This window comes from Saprolegnia parasitica (genome assembly GCF_000151545.1).
Source record: "Saprolegnia parasitica CBS 223.65 unplaced genomic scaffold supercont2.1, whole genome shotgun sequence".
In the NCBI taxonomy this organism is placed as follows: domain Eukaryota; phylum Oomycota; class Saprolegniomycetes; order Saprolegniales; family Saprolegniaceae; genus Saprolegnia; species Saprolegnia parasitica.
Window position 1 is genome coordinate 1,154,122 of NW_012156395.1, and position 27,967 is coordinate 1,182,088.

Sequence of the window (27,967 nt, forward strand, 5' to 3'; positions counted from 1 at the left end):
GATGCGACGCGGGGGGTTATTGCTGGTGAAGATGATAGTGGGCTTGCCGATGGGTCGTGCGATGCGCTCGGGGTGTGCAGTGTGGTTTTGGTTTGGTAGGATTTTGCGCGTCAAGTGGGACCGGCGTCGTGACGTAGGACACAGTGTCGGCCGTGGCACCTGCGATTTGGCGATGGTGACGGAGCAGGTGACGGAGATGACGACACAACTTACATCTCGAGGATGGCCCCAAGAACAACATACTGTAGCTGTTTGATTAGACAACCTTTCTTTTTTGTGAAACGCTCGTAGACAGGTCGCTTGGCCAATAACGAAACGGCTCCAAAACACTCGGGACGCGGCATGGGCCTCGACGGACCGCTTGCAGCGCGGTGCGTCTCGGCGCTCGTCGCACTGCTCGAGCGCGAAGAACACCTCTTTCTGCGGCGACCGCCAACGTGGCCTACGGTCAAGGCTGCGCTCAAGGCATCGCAGTTCTTCACGGACCTCACTCGTCTCCACGCAGCCCTCCGTGGGTGTCCCTCTCGGTGCTTCTTTGAGTCATGTACGTCTAGAGCCGTCGGAAGCGCGCCGGTTGCTGCAGTGCGCACTGCCCCTGCATGATGCGGTGCACCATTGGCTGTCAACGCAGGGCGATGTCGGAAGCGAGCTCACGCCTACCCAACGGCATGCATGGCTGCACAGCCGGCTCGAGCTCTTGACCGATATTGCAGCCACGTGTCATGCACAGCGTACTCTTTCTCTTTGATAAAAGCACTGACGTGTTGCGACTAGAGGCGCGCAAAGACGCATTGTCATATCTCTACAAGGCGCTTGACTGCCACTACGGCCTCTTGGAGCTGGCGCTTTTAGGTGCCACATGACGTGGCGATATCAGCGTCCATTTCAATGTCGTTGGCATAGACGCAACCCCTAACCACGCGCTTTTACTGGCGCGTATCGAGATTGCACAGGCACACGTACGCCTTGGTGCCGTCTCGACGGAACTCCACCTTTTGGACGCAGGGTCGTTCCACGCACGCACGGCGGTACGCAGCTGACGTCTACCATTGCGTCGCCCTACCTCACCGGACGAGCTTTCAGGCAGGCGTCACGTTTGAAGTGCTTTTGGTCGCGGCGCAAGCTCCGGTGGTCGCACGGCGCCAGCGTAACGAGTGGGCGCTGCTGCTGGGCCGCGCACTGAACGATTTCAGCGTCCACCAAGAGAACCACCACGAGGTCTGGCAACACGCTTCCTCTTGGCTCTGAACGCGATATATCTAGACGGCAGACGCTCTCCAAGCGTGTCGAAAGGCGTACGAGATCACGGTCGCTAGCGTCGGGAAGCAGCATCCTCGCGCAGAAGCTCTTTGGAAGCGCTTGGATACACTCGCCCACGTAAATCAAGTACCTCCGTCGAGGTCCGACCACTTTTGTGCAGGTGATGCATGCCACAAAGACGAATAAAGGCGAGCGTGGGCCCGTCGACGCAGATCCTTGGCGCACGCCGAGTGCGTGGAAGAGTCTGCTGCAGTCGTTTGGCTACGTGGGTGGGTGCGATGTGCCCGAAAAGCCTGCGATCCCGACCAAGCCACCGGCGGCAAAAAAAAGTGCATCGACCCCCCGCGCCCCCAAGGTCCCAATCTTTCTTTCCTTGCTCGGTCGATCGAACCTCAGTATCTCATCCACCAGACGCCCACGAAGAAGCCCAACGTTGTGGATCTAACGGGGTGCCCGACGCCACGCCTACTGGCCTTGAGCCCCGTGCTGCACAAGGACATAATCGTTCTCGACCCGTCGCCAACACCCAACGCTCGGCGACCGCAGTCGGCCACAGCATGGGCCCGCCCAACAGGAACTACGTCGCCGCTGGCAACACCACCAAAGCGTCCACGGCCACAGGTAGCCACTATCTGGCCGTTCCTAAATTCATCATTCTCCCTAGACGGGCAGCAGTGCCCGGTGCCGCACGACGCCTTGTCCGACCCCGCGCATCTTCAGTCCCGTGCGAAGCGCTGCAGCTAAAACACCTGGGCACAGGACGCGGTTGGAGCACGCCATTGCTGACGCCAACGGCACGAGGACGGTGGTTGCACTCACGATGCTGGATACGCTGGAGGCGCCGCCGCCCGATGTCATCGCTTGTGTGTCCGACCTCGTCGATGCGGTCCTGAGGCACGATGAGAGAACTGTTGGAGGCGACGAGAACGCGACAACGCAAGCTGACGGTGCAGTGATACATGACACAAGTGACGTTGCCGCCGCTTTGAAAGATGCTTCGTCACTTGCCACCGAGATGTTCGAGACGCCGATGTGGCTTCCATTAGAGGATACGGCGCTGTCTTCCGAGTCTACTACTCCGCCGCAAGTCGACAGCGCGAAGGGTACCTCGCCCCACACCACGGACGTTCCCTCGCCATTCGAGCTCGAGCTTGCGACCCATGTTCTACATCGCCCTCTACCCCCCGAGCTCGAGGATCCAGTTGTGCATCGTACTTTACCACCCGAGCCTGCGGAGAAGAGTCCAAGAACGATGTTGTCGCCTCTTGACGGGATGCACAACCCACCACCGCCGTTTGATACATACTTTGAGCCCAGCGACGCCTCGACGTTTTTGCAAGAGGCGCAGAGCAGCGCGTCCGACTCGCTGGATGACGACGCTCGGTTGCTGCAGTCGTTTGTGGCAGCGTCGTCACCGCGCAGCGACAGCAACGATGACGACGCTGCGCTTTCCCCATGCTGCCACGCGACCACCGACAGTCTCGTCGCATCCGCGGCGACATTGAACACAACATGTGGCTAAAATAGGACTTTCTACATACATTCAGACGGGCTTGTTGTCAACAGCAACTTGGCAATTTAGACGAGCCACTTCTTCTTGGCGTGGATGGCGGTCGTCATGAGCCTCACCATGTTGTCGCACGTGCCGTTGGCCACGAGCTTGCGCGGCAACGAGCCTTTGATGTCGACGTGGTTGATGTACGTCAAGTGGACGCCGTCGTCAGTTTGCACGCACTCGAAGCCGAGAATGTGGAGCAGTCCACGGACGCTGCCGGGTCGGTCCGGCACGCTCGGGTGCTCGAGGCTGCCTTGGACGTAGATCGTGGGCGACTTGCGCAGCGCGAGCAAGACAAAGTCCCGCGACGGCACGAGGCCCATGCCGTGACTCTTCTGCACGTTGTGCACGACGCGACCGGACTGGGCGGTCGCCGGCCACTCGACGCTCTCGACAACCGTGTGCGCTACACTCATTGGATCAGAATGGCGTTGATAGATTGAAACAACACGAGATACCGGCCATGTGGGAATCCCACTTGATGCGCTCTTTCGGGTCGGGGTTGCCGATGAACGAGAGTATTTCGTCGGCGCTCGTGTTGGGCACAAACGCCTCGACCTTGATGCACACGGGCATGTCGTCGCCGCAGTCGAGCTCCGAGAGCGTGACGCTTGCCGTCGACTTGGACTCGTTCTTGACCCATGCCGCTTGCTCCGACGTGAGCTCGCTCCAGCGGGCTTCGAGCCACTCCTTCTTGGCGAGCAGGACAGCATCCATGTTAATCGATGGCTCGTCTTCGTCGTCCGAGGACGCAGTCTCGCTCGGGTCGCGCGTCGCCTTGGGCTTTCGTCGAGGTGGTAGCTGCGCGGATAGCGGCGTCGATGGCGACTTCCAGAGCGGATGGATGACGACAAAGACCACGTACAAGCCGACGAGGCTGCCGGCGCGGACATGAAAGTCGGTCGACTCGAGGAGCACGGCGCCGAGCATGAGCGAGCCCGTGACGAGAGAGAGCCAGAGCGACGCCGTGCCGCTCGGCCCCGCGACGACGATGGTTGATGCCGGCGCGCAGTCGCAGGCGTCGTCGTCAAAGAGGCTGCCATTGGTGTCGCGTCCGGACGGCGGGCTCATCTCGGGCTGGCTGCTTGCGCTGTTGGTGCTATTGTCGCGAAGGATGCTTTCGTCGTAGCACGATGCGCAGAGCCGTGCGTGGAGCGAGTGCTTGGGCAGCTTGCCCTTCTCGCCATGGAACATGGGCACCTTGAAGACGCAGAGCGCGCACACATAGTTCTTGCACTAGACACACACGTCGATCGATCAGATATATGCGCACACATCATCGAGGCAGGACTGAACGTACGCGGAAGCACTGCTTAGTCGTGAGCATCTTGGAGAAGAGGCGGAGGCAGCCTTTGCAGCGGTCCGGCGTCACGACCGCGAGCTTGGCCGCGCTGTTGGCTCGGCGCACGGCCACAGCCTCGCGCTCGTCGCTGATGCTGGACGAGGACGAGAGCGCGCGGAGGCGAGGCGACGACGGGCGGCGAGGAGCAACCGACGACGACATCATGCGCTGGCAGTGCCAAGGGTCAAAGAATGATGCGAGTGCGGCCCGTCCATCATCAAACAAAGGTTCGACGCGCGGCTTATCCGGATTGGCGAGGCGTTAGTCATGCCGGCATTTTTCAACACGTTTTAATCTTTATAGAGGGTTTTGTATGGAAAGCGCCATACTTGCATAAAAAGGCGTCCGGATACGTAGCCAATCCGTGACAGGCCGGCCAGGCTACTGCAATTGCACTGTTTGTGGGCCGTCCGCGGTCACGCGCCATCTCCACCCGCTGCCGGCGCCGTAGAAGCGACGAGGTCGGCGCTGGGGACGGACATGTATGCCAGAACGAGCAGTACTGTACAACGACCACTACTGCATCCTACATCGGCGCGTCTGGCGAAGAGGAAAGAGAGACAGAGGAAAGGGAGGGTTAGGAAAGGGGTTGTGTACGGACGCATCGGCTTCAAAATTGCTCAAATTACAAAACGCGTGCGTCGTGCCTCTGGTGATGGCCCAAATCGCAGTCCCCATTACGCACCCTACTTTAACGCACTCCGACCACACGTTAAATATACATGGCAGGGGTAAAACTGCCCATCTCGACCCTATGGCTCCTCGCAGCTCCTCACGGCAGGCGTGGCTTCTCGGGAAGCAGGTAAGGACGATGCTTGACCAGACGCACGGAAGGCGACTGCGTTGAGCGGGATCTTTGCAACGAATGCGTAACAGCAAAAGGAATCCACTATAAATACGTGAGCATATCAAAAGTGATCAAAACTGGAGCGCCACACGCGACGCAATCATCTCGCCTCCAATCGCTTGAGTGATACGCGTTGCGCTGCTGAGGACAATGGGTGCCTTCATGTACTAGTACTGTGTATTCAGTCGCGGTTTGCTCCAGTGTGCCACGCGGCAAACGCGTGTGGATCTGGTTCCCAGTCTGCGCATCGCCACTTTGTGGCTGACTCGATCTTGATACTTTTTGACCGCCTCTCATCGGTGGCCAATCACAGCCTCGGGTACCGTTGGTAGTCAACCAATCAGAAGAGAGCACTTAGTGTAGCTGCGTTTTTAGGCGGACGCACAACTGCGAGTGTGCAAACGAAGCACATACGCTTACACAATCATCGATGGTAACGCTAGTGCAGCACCATGGAGAGCTCCATGGAGTAGCACAAGGTACCCGTAAGTCAAGGAACTGGAACTACACATGCGTTTCAACAGCAATTGCAGAGTCACGTTTTTTGGCGCCAAACGAAATCGCAAAAAATCTTTTTGCGTCGCGTCGTAATGCGAGTCATACCTGGTAGACCAAGCAAGTCAGGATTTTCTGGATAGAAATGATGCTGATAGTGCCGTAATCCATCACGCTGATGTCGGCATTGTGCATGTTTGATCCCTTATTGCAACAAAACTCGGGCTGAGGCACGTGCCCGGAGCCAACCGACGCGTCGACTACCGACGTTAACCATGTCTTGATTGGCTGAAGGCCGTACCGGTGCACCAGCGTGCACTGCCCCGACCGCTACGGTCTCCTGTGCGACGAGCCCGACTAGAAGTGTAGCGGTATCTTTGGTGCATGCGTTCGGGCGATCATTGCGATCAAACCCTCGCTTAACGTGGGGCTGTACCTCCGACACTTGGTCCACCGCCACGTCGTGACTTGCATGGTTCGAGGCCGGTACAGGGCACAGCACAGTGTGGTGATGATTCATGGTGTGCCAGGTACCTCGTCCCCTTAGTAAGGTCGCAAACGTAACATTAGCCGAGCTGACGACGCAACCAGCATTGCCACGCGAGCACCTAAACAAACCTCTACAGTGTAGGTTCTATAGAAAAGTAAGTTGTCAACTCATTCCAACAACAACGCTGCATACAACAAAGCACCGACAGAATCTGATGGACCAGCTTGTCGCGCGATGAACCTGCAGCTCAACGTTGGCGCAAATTGGAGGCAAGACAAAGTTGGCGATCGCGGAGGTCGGATTGCGTTTGCATTGGTAGGTATGTCCCTTCGACCCATAAAATACTGGCGTACCGAGCGCCCAGATTCGACTTGCGACGAGGCTCCTTGGGCATAGGATTTGAGCATAGTACCCAGAGCGACTGAACGCTGACAGTTCCATGCCAGCACTCTGTGACTGCGAAGTGCAAACCCTGCCTGCGACATCAAGTGCGTACACACCTCACTCGCAGTGGCAAGCGATGACTCTACAAATCACGAACTCTCTCGTCAAACGAACAAGGTAGGAATCACCAGAAACTCTCATGGCAAAGCAGCAGCTTGCGTGGTGGGCCTTGTCGAGTCTTCCCGTGCCGCATGTCCGACGTTGAACTTAATTTTGTGCCGATCGCTGCCAGCTTTTACACGCGCTGAACAAGAGCTAGGCCACCTCTCTGGAATCTCTCACTGCTGATCGTTAACCGACAACCAATGCTGCTTGTGAGGTGGGTCGACACGGCGTTCTTCGATGGCCACGCTGAGGCGACGTGATCCGCGCCACGACGTCGACATCGCGACTCTCCACCAATCAGACGCCTGGGTGTATCTCATCTCCACCAATCACAGTGCGCTAATTGCTGTTTAAAACTCTGCGAGCGGTGCTGACGTTGCATAGTGCGTCGCAGTGTCACATTCCCACCCGATGTGTTTAAAACATGTTTGCCAAACGAAGCAGCGTCCCTGCGATTGCGTCGACGGCGCTGTCGTGAGTCACGTGTGAATAATCATCGGCCACAAAAAAACGATGGACCGAATTCGCCCGCACTGCTACAGGTCCACGAGCTACTTCGGGCACACGGCTGCGAGCTACGGTGCCTTCTCGAACAAAGCGCTGCGTGTGGCTACTAGTGAGCTGGAGATGGATCGCCGAATGAAATGCGGCCGAGGACGATCGACTCCTTCATGCAACTGCACATGCACATCGCGCGGCAACTGCCGAGGTGCTTGCATCAACACGCCGACGCGAGTTTCAATGGCCGTCGCAGGCATGACGTTTCGCGACGCCGGTGGTGTCGTCAGCAGCCGCTCACACCAATCGAGGTGCTACCCTCGTGGCGCACGCGTGTCCCACATCGACGGTTCCCACCGAGATGATCCTTGAAGCAAAGGACAAGCAAGCGGTACCGGCGAGCATGAAGGGCTAACGTAGCTACTACCAGCCCTGGAACGTGAACCAGATCGGCGGCGACGTTCAACTTCGCTCGTGTTCGCGATCGCGCCACTCTGGGCGCGCAGCGTTCGACGATGACGTGGGTCCTACTTCGACTTGACTCGCCAAGGACAAATCCTCGGTGCGTTGCACCGTGATTTAACACGTCTTTCCAGCACATCATCTGGTCGGCTAGCTTGGTAATTGTAGGAAATGATGGGGATGTGGGAATTGCACGGTCTATTTTCACAAACACCACGGTGGGGTTTGCGTAGGGGTACCACGCTCCGAGCCTTCGTCGGACTCGCCAAGTCCAATGTACTTCTCGAGATCGTCTCGATCCATCACCCAAGAGAATAAAAGACCGAATTTCGACGCCACCTGGAGAGGCTTGCCACACGCAACGAACGCTGAGTAGCTTCCGCGCACTCGATCGGCGCGAAGCACGAGCCGACCAGACGCCGCCCCGTGCCTGCTCCTTGGAAGAGGAGGCGGCAGTGCACCAGCTCAGTCGACCCAGGCTGCATTGATCCACAGACGAACGAGCCAGAATGGCGTGCGGCTATAGACCTGTCTGGTGGCAACACAACTGCCGCCACAGAATACAGCAACCACAACCAGCCCCAACGGGAGCCGAATGAGCTCGTCAACCGGAGCCGAGTGAGCTCGCAGAGTGGTCGGATCACACCACGCTTCTGGGCATTGTTGGTGTCCACAGCAACGCACCAATCCAACAGGCAAGAGGTGCCTTGGGATGCTCAAGTGGGTATATTCTCAGGTTGCAGAACGGGTTCGTGGTATACGACCGTCCGACCTTGCACGCAATCCGCCTTCCGCCATCATACACCATCGACTGCGCGGCTTGAAGTTGCGGGCGTCCACCATCATTCCTCTTAAGCCGCTTGCCGAAGGCGCCGAGCCCCTGCACCAACGTTGCGTGCAATTAGCTTCCCAAGGTGTCAATGAAGGCCTATGCGCCTAATTAGGTCGGAAAGAGACGCTTTTGATAAACATTCGAACGGACACTCCAGCTGGCCCAACCTGATCGTATTTTTATTCGACGTTGCATACAACCTCAAGTACACACGTAAAAAATCGGCTCGGAAATACGACTTTCCACCTTCGAACTTCGAGGCGCACCAAAACCTCTCCGCTCGCCATTTCGAAATTAGCGTTCTTGGCCCCATGACCCTGCACCAGACCGAGCAGCCCAAGACGAAGACCGCTGCGCCGTCGCCAGCCATCTCGACCAAGGCCGCTGCGCCGGCGCCGCCCGCCCAGACCAAGGTCGCTGCACCGGCGCCGGCCACATCGACCAAGGCTGCTGCACCGGCGCCTGCCATGTACGACGTCATCCCGCGCGTGGCCAAGGGCGCGCATGTCCAGGGCATGGCCGCGTACGAGAAGGAGTACAAGCGCAGCATTGAGAACCCGGAGGCTTTTTGGGGCGAGAAGGCCCGTGAGGCGCTCACGTGGTTCCACGATTTCGACATGGCCAAGTACGGCGGCTTTGAGAAGGGCGACGTTGCGTGGTTCCTCAATGGCAAGCTCAACGTCAGCACCAACTGCATCGACCGCCACATTGCGACCCGCGGCGACAAGACGGCGATCTTGTGGGAGTCGGACGAGCCGGGCGTCCACCGCCGCATCACGTACAAGGAGCTGCTGGCCGAGACGTGCCAGATCGCCAACGCCATGCTGGCCCACGGTGTGCGCAAGGGCGACACGGTGGCCATCTACATGCCCATGATCCCCGAGTGCATCATGGTCATGCTTGCGTGCACGCGTATCGGCGCCGTCCACAGCATCGTCTTTGCCGGTTTCAGCGCCGAAGCCCTCCGCGACCGCATCATTGACGCGCAGAGCAAGGTACGTCGCATGTGCTATCTCCTTGCACAATGAGTACTCATGGACCCTCGTATTCTGTAGTGGGTCTTCACGGCCGACGAAGGCAAGCGCGGCGGCCGCACGCTGCCGCTCAAGAAGACCGTCGACGAAGCCATCCACGGCGTGCACGTGGTCAAGAACGTCTTTGTCTTCAAGCGCACCAACAACCCGAAGGTTCCGTTCCACCCCAAGATCGACGTCGACATGACCAAGGTGCTTCCGCTCATGCGCCCGTACTGCCCGGCCGAGTGGATGGACTCGGAAGACCTCATGTTCATTCTGTACACGTCCGGGTCGACGGGCAAGCCGAAGGGCGTCGCGCACACGACCGGCGGGTACCTCACGTACGCGGCGACGACGTGCAAGTACACGTTCGACCTCCAAGAAGACGACGTCTACGCGTGCGTCGCCGACTGCGGCTGGATCACCGGCCACTCGTACATTGTCTATGGCCCGCTCGTCAACGGCGCGACGACCGTCATGTTCGAGTCGACGCCCATGTACCCCGACTGCGGCCGGTACTGGGACCTCGTCGAGCGCTACAAGATCACGAAATTCTACACGGCGCCGACGGCGATCCGCGCGCTCATGGCGCATGGCACCGAGTTTGTCAAAAAATACGACCGGTCGTCGCTCAAGGTGCTCGGGACCGTCGGCGAGCCCATCAACCCGGAAGCATGGAAGTGGTACTTTGAGGTCGTTGGCGACAAGCAGTGCATGATCGCCGACACGTACTGGCAGACGGAGACGGGCGGCCACATTGGCGTCGGTCTTCCGGGGGCGGCGCCCATGAAGGCGGGGTCGTGCGGCCTGCCGTTCTTTGGCATTGACTTTGCGATCCTCGACGACGCCGGCAAGGAGCTCGTCGGCGGCAACGTGGAAGGCCGCCTGTGCATCAAGGACTCGTGGCCGGGCCTCGCGCGCACGGTGTACGGCGACCACCACCGGTACCTCAGCGTGTACACGATGCCGCACCCGGGACACTACTTCACGGGCGACGGCGCGCGCCGCGACGCGGACGGCTACTACTGGATCACCGGCCGCATCGACGACGTGCTGAGTACGTCGGGCCACCGCATCGGCACGGCCGAGGTCGAGTCGGCGCTCGTCGCGCACAACGTGGTGACCGAGGCGGCGGTCGTCGGGTTCCCGCACCGCGTCAAGGGCGAGGGCATCTGCTGCTACATCACGCTCATCCACGGCGTCGACGGGTCGGCGAGCGTCATGAAGGAGCTCGCGCAGCAAGTGCGCGGGCACATTGGTGCGTTTGCGACGCCCGACATCATTGTGTTTGTGCCGGGTCTTCCCAAGACGCGCTCGGGCAAGATCATGCGCCGCATTCTGCGCAAGATCGCGCACGGCGAAGAAGACTCGATCGGCGACGTCTCGACGCTCGCCGAACCCGAGGTCGTGCCGGCCATCATTGACAACTTCAAGCAGTCGCTGCTCGGCAAGTCGTTTTAAATACCCACCCTCCCATAATGTATCTGTTGTTTGCGATTGTCCTATGTCCTCCTTGGAAAAGACTTGAAAAGCACTGCATGCAAACCCGCGAGGCTCGAGTCTTGCAATGTGGTGCTGCCAACGACTCCTAGTGTAATGGCATCGTATTAATATCACGTGTGGAAAGGAGCAGAGTGCAACGTGGGTGACTTAAGCGACGGGCGCAACAACCAAGTCGTGGATCGTGACGCTGCTGTCGCAGGACGCCGTGTACAAGGAGCGTTCGTCGACATCGACAGACGGGACTTGCTTCGTATGCACGTGCAACGTCTCTCGCTTTCTCAAGCCTGTCTTGGGCCCAACCTGCCACAGCGCCACCGTCGAGTCGTTCGATGACGTGGCAACGCTGTCGTCGCAGACCTGTCAGAAAACATAGATACGCTGCATTGTAATATAGAGGTTTGCCTACCGCGATCGATCGCACCGCTGTGGTATGGGCGTTCGGGACATCAAACAATGCGTGGCGATGGATCCCGGACGCGTCCCAGATCTTGAGCGAGCTATCTTTGCTGGCCGTGATGACACGATCCTATTTACAAGTTTGAGACCCGGACGTGCTCGTATTTCCTGACGTCGTTGAGCAGCGCCACGTCCATGATGGCTTGGTCGTGACCGACGAGAAGCGCGATTGGGGTTTGAAGCCGCCGCTCGTCCCACACCTCAATATCCTAACATTTAGCTCCGTCAAGGAAAAAAGCGACACCGTGAAAGGACGGAAGTGAGTACCTTGACGCCACCAATGTAGAGCCGATGCCCGTGCTTGGCCATCGCTGAAATGCACGGGGTCATGCACTGGACTCGGTGGGCGATTGCATTAGGCGTTGCTCGCGTCCACTGCAGCAACTCGCCTTTAAGCGACCCGGTCCACACCGTCGACGCTTCAATCGTCATGCTCAAGAGCCGATCGGCGTCGGCCTCGAGGACGCGGACGTTCTGACCCGTCTCGACATCCCAGCAGCGAACCGTGCTGTCAAACGACGCACTGAAGAGCTCGTTCGGGTGTGGCGACCACGCGAGCGACCAGACAGCGTGCTAACACATCCACCCGTTGACGACATTTTCGAGATTGTGTCGAGTAGTACGTTACCTGGTGTCCAGCCAAGGTCATGAGGGGGCTCGTTGGCTCGGTGCCTTTCAATGACGTTGGTTTGCGCCAGACTTTGACGAGCCGATCAAAGGCGCACGTGGCGTAGAGGTTACTCGATGGTCCGTGCAATTTCTGCGCCGCGATCGCGTTGACGCCGTCGCTATGGGCGCTAAACGACGCAATGCGACGGGGTACGCCCCCTCGCCACGCGCGCAGCAGCTCACGTTTTGTCACATACACGTGGCGCCACGACGACGCGGATTCGCTTGGCCGAAGATGGGAGCGCGGGTACATGGCAGCATAGGCGCGCCGCCAGTGGATGTCTTTCGGTCCCCAGTCGCGGAACCGGGCGCAGGTGCGCTCGACAACGAGGAGGTCCGCGGGCGCCAGAAATGCAAACACGAGCAGCGCGACATCCTGCGATAAGAGAACGTCCATTGCGCACGTTCTGGGCAAAATGTGGTGTTGAAAGCGAAAGGGCGAAAAGAATGCGTGCGCCGCTTGGGTCGATCTTGGAACATTGGAAAAATAGTGCGCCGTCGACGACGTGACGGAAGCAATCTCCATGTCTCGCTCCAGCGGGCGGTTCGTGGTCCGAGGAGTCCATCGTGTTCGACCAGTGCTTTAGGAACCCTGACGCCTGGTGTGCACAGCAGCACACTTCTAGTCGCCTTGGGCAGTTTGTGAAAGTTCAATGTGGAATTGCATTGTCGACAGCGTTGATTGGCGAGAAGACTCACCGATTGAGTTGCGGTTGAGATCTGAAGGAAGGTAGTGGCTCGCACCTGCTTCTGGGTTCCCGGAGTTGTCTTCAACTTTGTATGGGGTACACTGCATTTTTGCCATCACCATGACTTTGAACCGGTGTCCGGAGACAATGGCTGACGGACGCAAGGCCATCGTACACTTTGAACCATCTCCAGGAGCTCGCAAGCGCGCCTCAAGCAGCTTCTCGGTGCAACCTTGAAGAAGCTCTAGCATGGTTTGTCCCACGTCCTTCTTTGTTGATTTTGGCAGTGAAGGGTCGCCGCAATGAGCCGTGCCTTCTCGCTGCTGCAGTCGATCCAGTCGGCTCAGTAGCTTCTCAGGTCCAGGCTTTTGCCGCGTCATAGAAGCTCATGGCGTCCCAACGGTATGCGGTAGATCCTGCAATAGGTTTCCATCGACACTGCGCGGGGATTGGTCGGTGAAGTCGCCAAAAATGCAGCCAATCGGCGGGCGATCTCGCTGGAAGATTGCACGGCGTTGGCAATGCGGTGACGTCGCCTCGTCCATTTCCCAAATTCCATCTTCCGACCAGCATGCTCCAGCCCAACGAGGTCGACTGCATGGTCCCGACGCTCATCGAGGAGCGCATGCGCCTGCATGCCATGGACGCCAACGACCAAGCAGCGACAAGCCTCGTTCTCGACCCGACATGGAGCGACGACGAGGCGAGCGACGTGTACATCCCGACGGCGTTCTTCACGTCGACGAGCGGGCTCGCCATGTACTGTCCGCCGACGACGCTCGAGATGCTCTCAACGAGCGACTGCACGAGCGAGGACGAGCCGACGATGGGTCTCAGCATGTACCTCGAGGCCTTCAACTTGCTCTCGCCGCGCCGAGGCGCTACGAAGCACCGCCCGTTATGTACCAAGAAGAAGACCATGATCAAGAAGCGCAAGGCTGGCAAGGCGTCGACCAAGAAGACGGTCAAGCGCAGCGTCCAGCGCGCGTTCCTCTGAGCGCTTTTGTTCCTATTTATGATGCTCGCAACCCTATCTTATAGTACTACTAACTAATTAGTTATAAACATGTTTTTGGCGCCGACAAATATCTACTGTGCACAACACAAGATCATCATCATGTATGACCGGCTTAAATATGGAGGTACGGCGGCAAGATGGGCGGCCGGAGCTTCTCGTCGACGAGAAACTCGAGCGGGAAGACGACGAGGTGGCCTTGGATCGCCGAGAGCTGGAATTTCGCGTCCATCTCCTCCGTCACGGGCACGCTCGCGTTGGTTTGCACGTTCCCGAGCTGCGCTTCGGCCTGCTCCGACTGCACCGAGACCGACGGCGACTGCAGTAAGAGCTGGCTGCCGTCGTCGACGCTATCGCTCGGATGCAAAAACGGCAGCCACGACCGCGCCGGGCGCATCTCCATCGCGTCGTCGTCATGGTACAGATGGTGCTGCTGCGACGACTCGCCCTTGTGCAAAAAGGGGAGGAAGAGGCTGCTGGCCTTCCGGGCAAAGTCCGTCTCGGAGCGCCGAAGGATCTTCTTTGGGTGCGGGTCCGTCCACGGCACGTCGCTCTCGCTGTGGCGCGCCGGGATCGTCGCCATCGCCACGTCCGTGTCTGTCGTCTGCAAGACCGCGTCGTCGGCCTGGTCCATCGTCGACTTGCGGCCGCGATGGGTCCAATTCGACGCCTTCGTCCACTGCCGCCACTTGCCGTAAAACGTCGTCTCGTCATCGTCCGCGAGCGACCGCGACGAGTGCAGGACCGCGCAGTCGTCGTCGTGCAAGAGCAGCGCCGACGTCCGGACGTATTTGCGACGGCGGACTTGGGCGAGGAGTCGGTCCGCCATAAAGTGCTGGAGCTTGTCGCGCCGCCGCACCGCGTGGGCGGGCACGAGGCGCATGTCTTGAAAGATTTTAAAGTTGCGCGCATAGTACCACTTGTCGTCGTCGTCCGAGAGCATCGGGAAGCTGTGGTCGCTCACGAGCGTAAACTCCGAGAGCTGGATCTTCTCGAGCGGCACGGGCACGCCGTTGATGTCGGTCCACGGCGCATAGTCGTCGGACTTGAGGTTCTGGGCGTCCCACGCGTGCCGGCCCCGGAGCGGGTTGAGCCGCTGGTTCTCAAAGACCGCGTCCAGCTGCGTCCACGTCGCTTCAAACGCATCAAACGACCGCAACTCGTCCGAGGGCGCGCAGTGAAAGACGTTTTCAAACACACGCGTGTTGGCATTGGCGCGCCGCTGGATAAAGTGCCACGTAGAGGCGCACGCCGGGTCCAGCGTCGAGTTGTCGGTCGGCGAGAGGCCGAGGTGCTCCCGGAAGAGCTGCTGCCGGAGCGCGGTTGCGAGCGTCCCTTGCCGGTACGGCTCGTCGTTCAAACGCCCGAGCGTAAACGTCGTGTCCTCCATGACGATCGCAATCTCCGAGTCGCGGTCGCCGTTCATGCTGCGGTCGTTGATGTTGGCGCTGCCCATGACGACGACGCGATCGTCCGCAATCAAAACTTTCGAGTGGATGTAGATCTGCTCCGTCACGAGCCGGCCGTTGGGCATGATCCCAAACGTGCGCAGGCCAAAAACATCACGTACTCGTGCGGCACGAGCGTAATGTGGGCGAGGGCGTCCATGAGCGACGTCCGGATCGTCTCGTACTGCCAGTGCATGATCGCATGCAAGTGCGTCAGCGACTGCTTGCTCTGGATGTTGCCTTCGAGCGCCGGCAAAAGCGGCATGACCACGTAGACGCGAAACACTTGGTGGTGCGCGACCGCCAGCGCAATGCGGTCCACGAGCGCTTGGACAATCCGGTTCAGCACCATGCTGTTGCCTTGGAGACCCGAGATGAAGAATTGGTTCTCGAGGTACACGTAGTGCTGCGCGGCGCGGATCGTCTCGCAGTACGCCGTGTGGATGCTGGCCTCGGTCGGGACGCCTGCCGACCACTGCGAGACGGACCGCAGCACCTGCAGCGCACACGGCTGGTACGCTTCCGCGCCCTTCGGTGGGGACGCTGGCGCGTCGAGCGGTACGATGCTCTTGGGTAAAAACTTGAACCGGCGCGTCCGAAAGCAGACGCACCAATCCGTGCGGAGCGCGCTGTCCTTCTTGGCGCACACAAAGTTCCAGCGCTCGATGAAGTGCAAGGCGACGTCAAGGACGGCCTCGCCTTGGAGCGAGCAGTGCACGTCGTGCCACGGCATGCGCGGCACCGACTCGCGGTCCACGAGGTCTTCAAACGGTCGGTCGACATGCACAAAGTCCTTGATGATCGGGTTCGAGTAGTCTTTGCCCGGCCAGCGCTGGCACTCGGGCGGCCCTGGGTCCGAGAGCACGTGCGCCGGTGTGTCAAACCGGCCAAACGCCAAGTCGAGACCGCCGACAAACGCGGTCGTAGTGTCGACGCACACGATCTTCTCGTGGTGGCTCCAGAAGCCGAGAAACTGCACTTGGAAGTCCGGGTCCCGCAGCACGCGGACGTTGCGGTGCCGCATGAGCGACTTCATCGCGTAGTACGACCCGAGGTCCATCGCGACGCGCACCTCGCGGTAGATGAGCACGTGGATCATGACGCCGGCCTCAGCCTTCTGCAGCAAGAGGTCTTTCAAGCTCGGACCAGGACCCTCTCGGCCGGGCTTGGGGCGCTGGAGCAGCAAGTCGGGGCAGACCCACCAGCCAGCAATCAGGATCTGCGTCGTCGCGTTCAAGATCGCGTGCATCATGGCTTCGTACGTGTCTTCGCCGTCGACGTGCCACTTGACAAAGCCTACCACATCCAATCGTCGTATCAAACGATATCAAGGTATCAAGTGTACCCTCCGAGCGCTGGGGCGCAAACGAGAGATACCGGTGGTTCTTGGGCCGCATCGGCAGGTCGCGGAGGAGCGAGAGCCAAATGTCGCGGCGCACGTGGGCGTGCCAGAGGCCGAGGTACGAGATGATGTAGTTGCAAAAGATACCGACCGTCGACGCGATCACGCTTCCGAGCAGGAGGGACGCGACGACGTAGCCGATCGTGGCGGCCGTCACGTTGGAAAACTCGATCGGCATGATGCACGTCGTGTTGGAGAGCGAGATGAGCACATCGTCGCCGTCAATGCTGGACGAGCTTTGGAGGCCCACAAAGCGCGTGTCGGGAAACGGCGGCAGCGACATGCTCGTCACGGCACGAAGCACGTCGATTTTGGGGTCGTACTTTTTGAAGATGCCCACATATCGGTGCTTGGACTCGTAGTTGCCGAGCCATTGCGGTCCGAGCTTGGCGCCTTGCAGCCCTACGCGCAGAGGAGGTTCGATCGAACGTTTGTTCGATTCGTTGTGGCGTCGTACCTTCGTCGATGGTAAAGGCCTTGTTGCTGACGAGCTGGGCGGCGCTGTCGTGGCTGTTTTCTTCGACGCGGAAGCGGTAAATGTTGCCGCTCAAGCCCAGGTTGCGCTCAAAGTAGCTCGTGTTGGCCTTGAACGCAAACCCGCAGATGGTCGAGTTGAACGTCGCGGGGTCGGCGGCGGTCTCGGCGTACGCGATCGGTTTAAAGTCAAACCCCGACTGCGAGATGGCAATGACGCTCAGAAACGCCAGTGCAAGCGCGAGCACCGAGAGGATGCGCGTGTAGTAGTGGCCGCAGTCGACCTCGACGTACCCGCCCTTGTTGCGCACGGTGAGGCCGTTGGCCATCCACGACGTGCCTTGGCGGTAGTTGCCCTCGACGGCCTTGAAGCGCGTGTCAAAGAGAAAGACTTCGCTCGCCTCGAGGTCGGCGCGGCTCTTGTAGAACGCGATACACGTCGGCTTGAGCACGGCCCAGCGCCGGACGGTACCGAGGCGCCGCTCAAAGTACTTGTAGATGAAGCCGACGCCAAAGGCGAGGAGCCCGAGCACAAGCGCAATCACAAACCAGAGTGGGAGGCCCGCGTGCCCGAAAAAGTCGTTGACGCCGTTTTGCATCGTGGCGAGGAGGTCTTCGTTCTGGAAGGCGACGATGAGGAAGAGGAGGACGGGCCAGATGATGAAGAGCACGCACGAGACGAACGCGATGCGCAGCAGGATGCGGTACGAGTGGCGGTAGATCTTCTCGAGCCGGCGAGAGCAGAATTTCTGGAACGGAATCTGCTCCGCGCCGTTGATCTTCATGTGCACGTAGCCCTCCTTCATCGACTTCCAGCGCGGGTTGCCTTGTAATCGCAGCGGGCTCATTTCGAGAAAGCTCAGAAACATTTCGCACTGCAGCGCTTCGGGAATCGCCAGCAAGCGCTGGATGTAGCCTTCGACCACGTCCTTGTCGAGCGCGCGCGTCGCCGCCCGCTTCTCCATGAGGAGCGTGAGCGGCAAATGTACAAACGTGCGCTTCTTCCAGAGGAGGTAGATTGTCATGCATGCATGAAGCCGCAGAAGCTCCTTCTGACCAAAGTGAATGTGCCAGGATGCGCGTCGCCCGACGTGAACGGCTGCGCGGAAGAGGCAGGACGGCAGGAGCTGCTTCTTGACGACGCGTGTGCTCTCAATATGGAACGAGATCGCATCGCGGGCCTCGTCCGCTTCCATAGGCGTGCTTACCGAGAGCTCGGTACGCGAGTCCGACTCGGCCGAGGCCGCGCGGGTCGACGGCGGCGGCGGCGTCGTCGGCGTCCCGAGCTCGAGGTCCAGCTGGTACTCGGCGGTCGAAGAGCTCTCGTCCTTGTCGTCGCTGGGCGGTGTCATGGGTTCGGAGCCGTCATCGTCCGAGGAGCTGCTTCGGGTCTTGGCCATGCGCTCCGGCCCGATGAGGTCGGTCATGCTAAAGCGCCAAGCCGCAATACGTCGCTGCGTCTGGGTGCAGATGGGTTGCCGGTGTATTTTAATGTCGTGTGCGGTGCGTTCTACTAGATGTTTGTATACTTTCGGCGACGTGGGGCAAAATAATTTACCTTCAACTGCTTCGCCTGCGTTTTTATTATCAAATTAAATTGCTTGAAAAAAGAACGCGCTGGATCTCAATACAAATGCGTCTGTATTTATTTTATTATCTTGATGAAATACGACTCTATGTCTGAACTGTCCGAACGAGGTGGTGCATCAGGCACGAATTAGGTAACAATTCGCTGCAAGCTGAACTTATTTCGTGCTGCAATGAGCAAGTTGGACAAGGGTCCTTTTGCTGATACCTCGGACGGAGGGCGCTTGAGGACGGACCGATACCGCTGTTGCTGCGCAGGACGTCATCACTGACGCCAGGACGACGCCGGCGAAGTCAGACGACATCGAACAATGTACTTCGCGAATTGTTTGTGTAGGTTAGTAAAGTGGCGTCATCCGCACTACGATCTTAGTCGGAGAGGTAGTCGCTCATGCCATCCAAGTCGTCGTCGTTCGGGTCGATCGGGTCGAGGCCGAGTGCGAGGCGGCGCGCTGCCTTGGCCGCCGCCTTTTCCTCTTCCTCCTGCTTCTTCTTCTCGCGCAGGACCTTTCGGCGCTCGCGCTCCTTCATGCCGTCGAGCGACTCTTCAAACTCCTTCTCGTCCTCCTTGCGCTGGTCGGCCAACTGCTTCTCGCTCAGGACCAGCTCGTCGGCCTTGCAGCACTTGGCGCAGACGCCCTTGGCCTTGGCGCACGGCTGGCACAACGTGTGGTACGCGGCCGTGACGGTCTTCTGGCGGCATTCGGTACTATAGGACACATGAGCCATCGATGGCATGCAAGTTGATGAGGCCTACCAGTTGCCGGGCTGCGTGAGCGGGCGGTACTTGCGGTACTTCTTGCGCCAGACGATCTGCTCGTGGCAGTGCGGGCAGAGGCCATGGATCGGGAGGCCGAGAATGTGCTCCGTCTTCTTACTCTTCGGGTTGTGCTTGAACGCGAACGTGTTCTGGTGCTTGGGCGCACCCTTCTTGACGTTGCCGCGCTGCGAGCTCATGACGCAGTCTCTCGAAATGAATTTGCTCGGTGCTTGACTGGTTTCCGGCGCAGCCAATCAAATTTTGAACGGCCGTAAGCCTGCGTTTGATTCGCCAATAATTGATCTTTCGCGCCATAACAGCCAATCCGACGCGCGCATTTCAACGTTGAATAGTGTGCATACATGAGATAGTGTAATAGCATACTCTCTTCCGCGCGGGACGCATCGCACATCGGTGCTTGCTGGAAGAAGGAGAATGTACCGAGAGCGCTTTTACTTGCCAAAATTAGTGTTGCTGTCATCTCACCGAGTCTCTACCACGGTAGGCCCTACCGGTATTATTATCATGTCAAGAAGTCCGAAGATTGACCCGCCAACCTCCAGTAATGTATCTTTGATTACATGCATTGTGAGGGGTTTTGATGCAAAATCTACCAATTGGGAGTGACATCGAGTTCCTGTGCGCGAATCAGATGGCTGGATCGCGCCGAGATGAAATCTTGGTACGCATGTCCAGCAAAACGCCATGGCGGCGTTGCGCCCGTCGACCACAGAGCGCACTCCAACACAACGCGACGTGAATCCCCCTAGTAGCAACGTTGTCATCAAGGCGGGTCAGCGAACGGCCGCCCCAGATGGAGGCAACGGCGCTCGAGAAGGGGCGTTTGGATTTCCCTGTATCAATACAACAAGCACGGATTTCACAAGGACGTGCTCTCAATGCTCTGTAAAGTCGGGATGTCAAAGCCCACAGAAAAGCCCGTCATTGTCTCATCTGTGCATGTTGCGTTGCTGAACCGGTCGAGCGACGCTGCTGTGATGGTCGACCCAAGTTGACAGCAACTTTGTGGCGCACAAGAGGATCTTGCGCTTCTTGTTCGACAGGTGCGGCGCCGGTTCGCGAGCCATGTCGCTGTGCTGAAGAGAGCGATGACATATCAACAGAATGCGCGCGAGCGGGCATTGGCGGCTGTCGACGCGGCCCCGCAACCCCGCAAATTGCAAATGCTTGCCTTCACGGAAGATGCACTCCGGTCAATGCTCTTTGCTACACCACCACCGGAGGGCGCCACCTCGGCGGTGCAGCCTGTCTCGAGCGCATCGGTGGAAGGCACTGGTGCGACGATGACGACGTCGGCGTGCTTGGAAGCATGCCCGGCAACACAAGCTGCACTGACGAGCAACGAGTCATCGATCCGAGCAAGGTCTTTGTCAGTGATGTTCATGTTGTCAACGACGGTGGCATCGATTCGCGCTCTCATAACAACATGGACGGCAACGGCGAGATCGACGCTAGCACCAAAGCGGACTCGTACTGCGTTTTTGAGCAACTACCTATCTACACGACGGAAGCACAATGGAAGACTTTGATGCATTTTTCAAGTTTGAGAATTGCACAGAATGTCATGCGATCGCGCGACACGGATGACGCCTCGACTTCCATCCTTCATTTTCTACAACACTATTCCGGTATGGTCACACTATTCCTAGCCGTCGGCGGTGATCGAGATTGCCCTCCGGCGAACGATGGTGCAGCTCGTGGATGCGGCGACCGTCGTGTGTCTTCGGCCATCGACGACTGCCGACGCCAGCAACAAGTGGGACGTGCTCCTTGCGCAGAGCGAGGTCAAGAACTGGCTGCGGTCCACGCCGACGACGACCGTGCTCATGCGGTACCCTGGCGAGTGGAAGTTTCCTGGCGGCCAAAAGGACATGAGCGACGAGAGCCTCCGGGCGACGGCGCTGCGGGAGCTGCGCGAAGAGCTACTCGGTATTCAAGTGCCCGAGACTGCGCGTCTGCACTGGGTGAGCACCAAGGAGACGCGCATCGTCAAGGGCCGTCGGTACCGCATGCACAACTTTGCGGCGCTCGCAACCGAGAATGCATGGCTGCAGCTTGATACGCTGGTGAACGAGATCAACGCCAACCTCGCAGCGAAGCGTGACGCGTTTGCGCTGGCGCTGGCGACCGGCGACTTTTGGGCCATGGAGACCGAGGCCAAGCACGGCCTGTCGCCCGAGGTCCGGTCGATCGCGTGGTTTCGCATGGACGCAGCGATCGCGCTCCTCTCGGGCGACACGCCTTTTGTCAACGCCTTTCAAGAAACCGAGTTCGCCACGTACAGCATTACCGCCCGCGACCCGATGTACCAGAGCATGATGACGCTCATGGATCTCGCGTCGCTGGACGCGGCCGATTTCGCCTTGCGGGCCAAGGTCTGAGACCGTTCTCGTCGTCGTCGGATAGTATCTATTCCTATCCAGATTGCCCTTGTCTACTATCCTGGATACGAATTTTGTGTACATAATGCATGTGTTTAAGCATCGAAAAGGTCCGTGTTGCTCACACAACGATTCAGCGGCGTCTGGTGCCGAAGGCAGCGACATGGCGTCGTCAATCGTTACCATCCAGTGAGATTACGCTCTGTTAAATCCGCTGTCGAGGATTTGTGTGCGTCCATGGCGCTACCACGGGTATTCTCATGGGGCATTCTGGGAGAAAGCGGTGTGGGTTCAAGTCCTGTCGATAGCATCGACGTCTTGTGTACGTGGGATAATGAAAATGATTTCTGCATGTTGTCCGATCTACGTCGTGGGCGCCTGTTGTTTTGGGTTATCACGAAACAAAGAGAGGGCGCGGTACATCCAAACCGAGAAAGACGCGAGGACAAAGATGGTGGCGAGGCTGGCCTTCCACTTAACCGTGATGTCGTTGATCACGTGGTCCTCGGGTACTTCTCTAAAAGTGCATTGGCACGTCTCCGCGTCGCGTCGCGGGCAGAATCCGTCATAGTCCGAGGTGCTTCGAGAGATTCTCGTGGGACAGCAGCACGGAGCTGGAGCCAGCGTGCTGCAAAACTGCATGGAGACCTCGAGGTGCGCGAAGAGCGACGTTGGGCACAGGACCGACAGGCGCAGACCGCACGCTGTGCATGCGTTGAGGCCGTAGGGAGGCGGGCTCGCGACGAACTCGACCGGCCCGATCGAGAGCACAGCGTACGTGGCGATCGCGGCGGCCGCCATGAGAAGGTAGCCAAGGGGTAGCATCGATGCCCGAAATAACGAAGTTCTTGAAGTGTTTGGGCCCATTGCGGCGACAAAGGCGGTCATTCTGGCGCCAAGGTGGTCAATTGAGAAATGCCATCGCACTCGGTCATATTTGAGACACTTTTCCATGCAGCACGTGGAGACTTGGGTGGACCACGCGATCAGCCTCTCCTACGATTACCTCATACCGAAATACTAGTACCGGGAGTACCAGTACAGGACATATTGGACGCTAGCTCTATCAGCTAGAGCATCGCTCGCGATCTGTAGCGTTCTCCAACACGGTGTTATACCTTGTCGAAGTCACGCCTGTCTGTAACGCTAATGTCACCACAGGTGTGACTACATATTGTACAATAACAGTGTCTTGCAGAGATGCAGCAGTCGTTTTGACTTTTGGAGACACAAACCCAATGCGATAGTTGAAAATAGAGAACGGCCTTATAGCTGATCTAACAAGTGCTGCATAAATAGTATTAGAAATTCGCTCCATGCGACGTTGGCGCAACGCAGCGGCTTCTGCATCGCTGCGATGCAGTGTGGACGCTAGCTCTATCAGCTAGAGCTTTCCAGACGCTTCCCTCGCTCTTCGGCTCGATGCTCATGAGCCAAATGTACCGCGAGATGATCCCGGCACTCCTCTTCTGCTTTTTGACAGCCAGGAATGATGGCTCATTGGAGCCCTGGCGTGGACAGGACAGGACACGAATTGAAGGCCAGCACAAGAGTAACGGTAGGTAGATGGATAGATAGTAGATACTGTAGTAGATAGATAGATCCTCCAGTCGCCACGTCGCTTGCGTGTCCAAAGACGCCAAGAAAGCAGATATACTATGTGTCAAGGGCATGCATATCTATGACTATCGAGTCGGATGCAATTACGAGCAATCCAGATCCTATCTATACCATTGGATACTATCCTACGAGAGCGCGACGCCGTTCGAGTCGACAATGTGGTACCCAAGAGCGTAGAGCATCTTGAGCGTCGCTTCGGCCGTTTTGATGTCATAGTCCTTCTCGGCGTCCGTGAGAAAGACGTACGGCACGAGGCACACGTGCTTCTTGAGCTTGTCGTTGCGCGCTTGGCCGTACGTCCAGCCGTCGTCCATGCGGCCTTTGGACCACACCTCGTGCGCGTTTTCCGCCAGCAAATCCATGAGTCGCTTGAGGCCCTGCGGAAAGACGACCTGCGACGTGTCGACGGGTCGCGGCGTGTACACCTAACATATCATCAATCTATCAACTGGACAATCCACAGGATATCGATTGCGCACCTGGCCCTCGTTGCCATACTTGATGGTATGCGACACGTCCCGAAGCGAAAACGACTTGACGAGCGTACTGGCTTTCGGCGACGACGCGAGCGGGATGCCCTTGTCGCCACTCGACGAGCTCGAGACGTTGCTCGACGAGTGCATGAGGCTGCGCGCCCACTTGAGCGCGCGCACGATCGTGTACTTCATCGCGATGATCGTCTTGATCGTCTCCATCGACGTGCGCACGTCGTAGCTCTGCTCGTCTTCCGACATTTCTGCGTACGGGATCAAATTCGGGTGGGTCTTGAGCGTATCGTCGCGGCGCGGGCCCCAGCTCCAGCCTTGCTCGATGCGCTCGATCGCCCAAATATCGTGGACGTTCTCGGCCATGGCTTCGCCGAGCGCAAGCAAGTTGGGTCCGAGCTATAGATCACACCCGTCACCACCTGTGGACACACAAAAAGACACCATGTACCTCGACCATGCTCGTGTCGATCGGGTTGGGAATGTACTCGTGACCTTCCTTCTCGCGCGACGGCATATCGATGAGCGAGTTGCGGAACCGGTACATGACCAGCGCCGTCTCCCGCTTCACGTGGGCTTGGTCGATTTCGCCGTTGCGCTTTTCCTTCCGGAGGTACAGATCCAGAAGGCGCGAGAGCTCGTCAAAGCGCAAGGTCGTCTTGCCCCGCTCACGCTCGTCCTTGAGGAGTTGGTACAAGTGGTAGTCGTCGACCAAGTGCGCCTCGTACGGGTCCCACCACTTGGTCGCGCGCAGAATCGCCGCGCGGAGTTCGCTCAGCAGAATGCGCAGCACGTGGATGCCAAAGAGGCGCATCGGGAGCCGCAGCGTCTCGCCGCCCGCGAGTTCCATGACGTCGTCGTCGTCATCGTCGTGACTGAGCACCACGCACGAGACCGACAAGCTGTTGTGGTCGACGACCCGCAAGAGCAAATCTTGGCCAAGGATCGAGTCGCCCGTGAACCGGATCGTGATGCCTTTGGGCAGCAGCGTCTTGATGGTCGCGTGGTCGAAGTTCTCCGAGAGCGGAATGTACGTCATGCGGTTCGGGTCGTGCGACGGCGCCGGCGCCTTCGACCGGTCAAAGTCCAGCCGCGTGTCAAACTTGACGCCAAACCGGAGGAGCGCGACGACGCGCCAGACAGCGCCGCGGAAGAGCTTCTTCGCGCGCTGGCGCTTGAGCTCCTTATCGACGAGGTTGGTCGAGATGAGCCGTACGGTTTGGTTGGGCCGGAGCACGATGCTCTCGCGGTTCTTGAGCTCGACCGACGGCGAGCACGAGCTCATAAACTCCTTGGCGCGCGTAATGATATCGTACTCGACGTCGTCTTCGTCCGCGCCGACGCCCTTGGCGTTGTCATAGTACTCGGAGAGAATCGCGACAAACATGTTGACCATGATTTGCAGCACGAGCACGACGAACGTCACAAAGAAGAACGGCGCCAAGCGCGGGTTGGCCTGCTGGAGGCGGTCGTACGGAAAGTCGCCGGCCAGCATGTGGAAGCACGTGCCGTAGCTCTTGGAGATGGTCGAGAATTCCTCGAGGTCAAAGCCAAACGCGTACGAGCCCATGGTCGAGTACGAGAGGAAGATGAGCTGGAAGATGACGAGGTACCCCATGAGGTCGCGGAGCGCCATGCCGAGCACTTGCCAGAGCAAGTTCAACGTCGAGTTCATGCGCAAAAACTTGAACACTTTAAGGAGCGAAAACGCCGAGCTGAGCGCCGCATAGTCGCTCAGCGAGAGAAACGTGTCGAGAAGCATGAGCATGTGCGTGTGGACTTCGAGGACGTCGCCGTCATTGTCGTCCACGCCGTGGACAGCTCGGATCGTCGCCCGGCACTGGCCAAAGTAGACAAAGATATGAAACACCGTGCAAATGACAGCCAGCAAATGCGCCATCTCAAAGAGGTTCCAGCCGTCGAGCGTCAAGTACGACGTGATGCCCATCTTGACAATCTCGGAAATCTCGCCGCGCAGGTACGTGCCCACAAAGCCAACCACCGCGAGCAAGAGAAGGTACTGCGCGTCGCACCACCACAGCCACGACGAGAGCACCGTCGGCGAGTCATCGAGGCCGAGCACGCGGATGCTCGCACTTTGCGAGTACTGCTCAAGGTGGCCGGACGGGCGAATGACAAACTCATGGGACGCGATCGTAAACACGTGTGTCGACGGGTTCACAACCACAAACTCGAGCGAGACGGCGCGGGTCGCCATGTCGAGGTAGCTGTCGGCCTCGAGCTCCTCGACGTCGCCAATGTCGCAGAGGTCGACTGCGTACCCCCCGGTGCCGTACGACGTGGTTGTAAAGCGTGAGTTTTGACCCGGAATGAGCGGCTCAAAGTCGTTGTGCCACACGTACGTGCGGTTAACGCCGAGCAGCGCCGCCTTCTCCTCGAGCTCCTCGTCAAACTCGGGGTAGCACGTCTGCTTGTCGTCGTGGAGAAAGCCCAGCGCGCACTTTTGAGGCTTGACGCGGATCTGGCGGAAGCGGACGCCGCCGACGCGCGTCCAGGTCTGGAACGTCGTTGGCGACGCCGCGGCCGGCGCGTGGCAGATGCGCGACTGCAAGTGCTTCGCAAAGTTGTAAATGCCATCGGGCGACGAGACCGAGCAGACCTCGGGCACACTGCACGTCAAGTCGACCGTCACGTCGCTCTGCTGGAACGAGCCGTGGAACGGGAGGCCGCTGAGCAGCTGGAAAAAGAGGAGAAGGAAGACGCAGTAGACGACGAGCTCTTCGTAAAACTCCGAGCGCTTGACCTCCTTGTACTGCGCGTTGAGAATGCGCAAGTCGAGCTTCTTCTTCTCGAGGTGGAGCCCGTGGATGGTCGTAAAGCTGCCGCTGCTCGGATGGTCTTTGGGCCACATGGACTTAAACGAGTTGGCCGCGCGACGCGACGCGACAACCTTCTTGGCCACGTCGGCCAGCGACTTGGACGTCGGCGTCGTGCTTGCTTCTTTGTCGTCCTTGGCCTTTTCGGCGATACCCGACGTGCGCTTCTTCTTGAGCTTGGCAGCGGCCGCGAGCCATTGCCCACTCGACCGACTCTTCATGAGAAACGGCTTGCGCGCTTTGACCTCCGCGCGCTTGTCGGACGAGGGCGGAAGGCCTAGGAACGGCGCTTCGTCGGTCGCGCTCGAGGTCTCGAGCGTGTGGCTGTTGCTGCGCGCAGGCGGCCGCGGGCTCGGTGCATGTATGTCATTCGTGCTGCGTGACCGTGCGCGGCCACCAGGGCTCGGCGGCGGCTCGGCAAACGAGGCTGTTCGAGGGCCTGGTGGAGGCTCGAGTGCTTCGAGCTCCTCGCGCGTCAGGAGCGAGTGGTCGGAGGCCTGCTTGGCGACGGCCTTGGGCGCGTCGTCGGGCGCCTTCTCGTTTTCGGCGTCGTCCTCGAGGATGACGCCATTGTCCTGCAGCGTCTTGCTCGACCGATGGAGCATCGCTGCGCGTCGAGTTCAATCGCGGAAATGACACCTCGCTGGCGTAGTTCGCTGGGGCTGCGACATGTTTCAATATTAATATGCCGTAAGATTTATTCACGATACAACCATTTAATGTAGATGTAATTAAAGTACGGGATTCGTGGCTGGATTGTGTTGGCACTGGTTTTTATTTTGGCTTCCTCGGCGCTGTGCCCCGGGGTCCCAACCTGCCCTTCTATGACGTTGTGGCACTCTCCACCATGCCCTGCGCGTCGTCTCATGCGTCCCTCTCTTGCTGCCTAGTGTACTAATACACTACGAGCTATCATCATGGAGCGCCGCTGGTCGGCCGGACGCTTTGGTCTTTAAGGCCAGTGCGTGAGTGTCATTGATCATTTTCGGCGGGATTTTGACTCATTCTTCATTCTGCGTCAATGGAGCTTGGACGCAGGCAATGCCGAGCTTATGAAAACATGATGCCGGCATGATCGCTTTCTTCTACAGTCGAGTCCAAAGTCGACCACCACAGTCCGCCACTTTACATGTTAAGACGGATGCTGGGTACACTAACATCAACACATGCCTACTCCAGATGACGCCACGGACGACAACCTCCTTCGCCGCTTGAGCGATTGGCAATCCGCAAGGCCCAGAAGTATGTACGCGAGCATCGTTGCCACAAGGCTG

The 27,967-nt window shown here is 58.7% G+C and overlaps 10 protein-coding genes across 10 annotated transcripts; 4 read left to right on the forward strand and 6 right to left on the reverse strand.

The window, feature by feature from the left end:
* Nucleotides 1-342: 342 nt before the first annotated feature.
* Nucleotides 343-2,587, forward strand: SPRG_00465 (hypothetical protein; the record flags this gene model as incomplete). Its single annotated transcript, XM_012338559.1, has 9 exons — nucleotides 343-511; nucleotides 555-731; nucleotides 775-852; nucleotides 904-1,028; nucleotides 1,084-1,218; nucleotides 1,264-1,377; nucleotides 1,421-1,615; nucleotides 1,672-1,867; nucleotides 1,925-2,587. 9 exons carry the CDS (start codon nucleotides 343-345, stop codon nucleotides 2,002-2,004), a joined length of 1,269 nt encoding a protein of 422 aa, XP_012193949.1. The 3' UTR covers nucleotides 2,005-2,587.
* Nucleotides 2,588-2,773: 186 nt separating this feature from the next.
* On the reverse strand, nucleotides 2,774-4,368 carry SPRG_00466 (hypothetical protein). Its single transcript, XM_012338560.1, has 3 exons — nucleotides 4,116-4,368; nucleotides 3,274-4,051; nucleotides 2,774-3,221 (listed from the first exon to the last, which is right to left on the reverse strand). Exons 1-3 carry the CDS (start codon nucleotides 4,320-4,322, stop codon nucleotides 2,839-2,841), a joined length of 1,368 nt encoding a protein of 455 aa, XP_012193950.1. The 5' UTR covers nucleotides 4,323-4,368; the 3' UTR covers nucleotides 2,774-2,838.
* A 4,248-nt stretch (nucleotides 4,369-8,616) lies between these two features.
* SPRG_00467 (acetate-CoA ligase) lies at nucleotides 8,617-10,851 on the forward strand. Its single transcript, XM_012338561.1, has 2 exons — nucleotides 8,617-9,325; nucleotides 9,386-10,851. Exons 1-2 carry the CDS (start codon nucleotides 8,642-8,644, stop codon nucleotides 10,805-10,807), a joined length of 2,106 nt encoding a protein of 701 aa, XP_012193951.1. The 5' UTR covers nucleotides 8,617-8,641; the 3' UTR covers nucleotides 10,808-10,851.
* An 81-nt stretch (nucleotides 10,852-10,932) lies between these two features.
* Nucleotides 10,933-12,391, reverse strand: SPRG_00468 (hypothetical protein). Its single transcript, XM_012338562.1, has 5 exons — nucleotides 11,934-12,391; nucleotides 11,573-11,878; nucleotides 11,419-11,514; nucleotides 11,256-11,375; nucleotides 10,933-11,206 (listed from the first exon to the last, which is right to left on the reverse strand). The coding sequence occupies exons 1-5, from the start codon at nucleotides 12,369-12,371 to the stop codon at nucleotides 10,997-10,999; spliced, it is 1,170 nt and encodes a 389-aa protein (XP_012193952.1). The 5' UTR covers nucleotides 12,372-12,391; the 3' UTR covers nucleotides 10,933-10,996.
* Nucleotides 12,392-13,217: 826 nt separating this feature from the next.
* Nucleotides 13,218-13,695, forward strand: SPRG_00469 (hypothetical protein). The gene has a single exon (XM_012338563.1). It carries the CDS (start codon nucleotides 13,235-13,237, stop codon nucleotides 13,658-13,660), a length of 426 nt encoding a protein of 141 aa, XP_012193953.1. The 5' UTR covers nucleotides 13,218-13,234; the 3' UTR covers nucleotides 13,661-13,695.
* A 60-nt stretch (nucleotides 13,696-13,755) lies between these two features.
* On the reverse strand, nucleotides 13,756-18,439 carry SPRG_00470 (hypothetical protein). Its single transcript, XM_012338564.1, has 3 exons — nucleotides 16,986-18,439; nucleotides 16,472-16,930; nucleotides 13,756-16,422 (listed from the first exon to the last, which is right to left on the reverse strand). Exons 1-3 carry the CDS (start codon nucleotides 18,427-18,429, stop codon nucleotides 15,191-15,193), a joined length of 3,135 nt encoding a protein of 1,044 aa, XP_012193954.1. The 5' UTR covers nucleotides 18,430-18,439; the 3' UTR covers nucleotides 13,756-15,190.
* Nucleotides 18,440-18,901: 462 nt separating this feature from the next.
* SPRG_00471 (hypothetical protein) lies at nucleotides 18,902-19,599 on the reverse strand. Its single transcript, XM_012338565.1, has 2 exons — nucleotides 19,347-19,599; nucleotides 18,902-19,298 (listed from the first exon to the last, which is right to left on the reverse strand). Exons 1-2 carry the CDS (start codon nucleotides 19,544-19,546, stop codon nucleotides 18,959-18,961), a joined length of 540 nt encoding a protein of 179 aa, XP_012193955.1. The 5' UTR covers nucleotides 19,547-19,599; the 3' UTR covers nucleotides 18,902-18,958.
* Nucleotides 19,600-21,019: 1,420 nt separating this feature from the next.
* Nucleotides 21,020-21,856, forward strand: SPRG_00472 (hypothetical protein). Its single transcript, XM_012338566.1, has one exon. It carries the CDS (start codon nucleotides 21,056-21,058, stop codon nucleotides 21,749-21,751), a length of 696 nt encoding a protein of 231 aa, XP_012193956.1. The 5' UTR covers nucleotides 21,020-21,055; the 3' UTR covers nucleotides 21,752-21,856.
* A 460-nt stretch (nucleotides 21,857-22,316) lies between these two features.
* On the reverse strand, nucleotides 22,317-22,576 carry SPRG_00473 (hypothetical protein; the record flags this gene model as incomplete). Its single annotated transcript, XM_012338567.1, has 2 exons — nucleotides 22,317-22,343; nucleotides 22,400-22,576. The coding sequence occupies 2 exons, from the start codon at nucleotides 22,574-22,576 to the stop codon at nucleotides 22,317-22,319; spliced, it is 204 nt and encodes a 67-aa protein (XP_012193957.1).
* Nucleotides 22,577-23,374: 798 nt separating this feature from the next.
* Nucleotides 23,375-27,321, reverse strand: SPRG_00474 (hypothetical protein). The gene is made up of 3 exons (XM_012338568.1): nucleotides 24,308-27,321; nucleotides 23,851-24,255; nucleotides 23,375-23,796 (listed from the first exon to the last, which is right to left on the reverse strand). The coding sequence occupies exons 1-3, from the start codon at nucleotides 27,296-27,298 to the stop codon at nucleotides 23,497-23,499; spliced, it is 3,696 nt and encodes a 1,231-aa protein (XP_012193958.1). The 5' UTR covers nucleotides 27,299-27,321; the 3' UTR covers nucleotides 23,375-23,496.
* Between the last annotated feature and the right edge of the window lie 646 nt (nucleotides 27,322-27,967).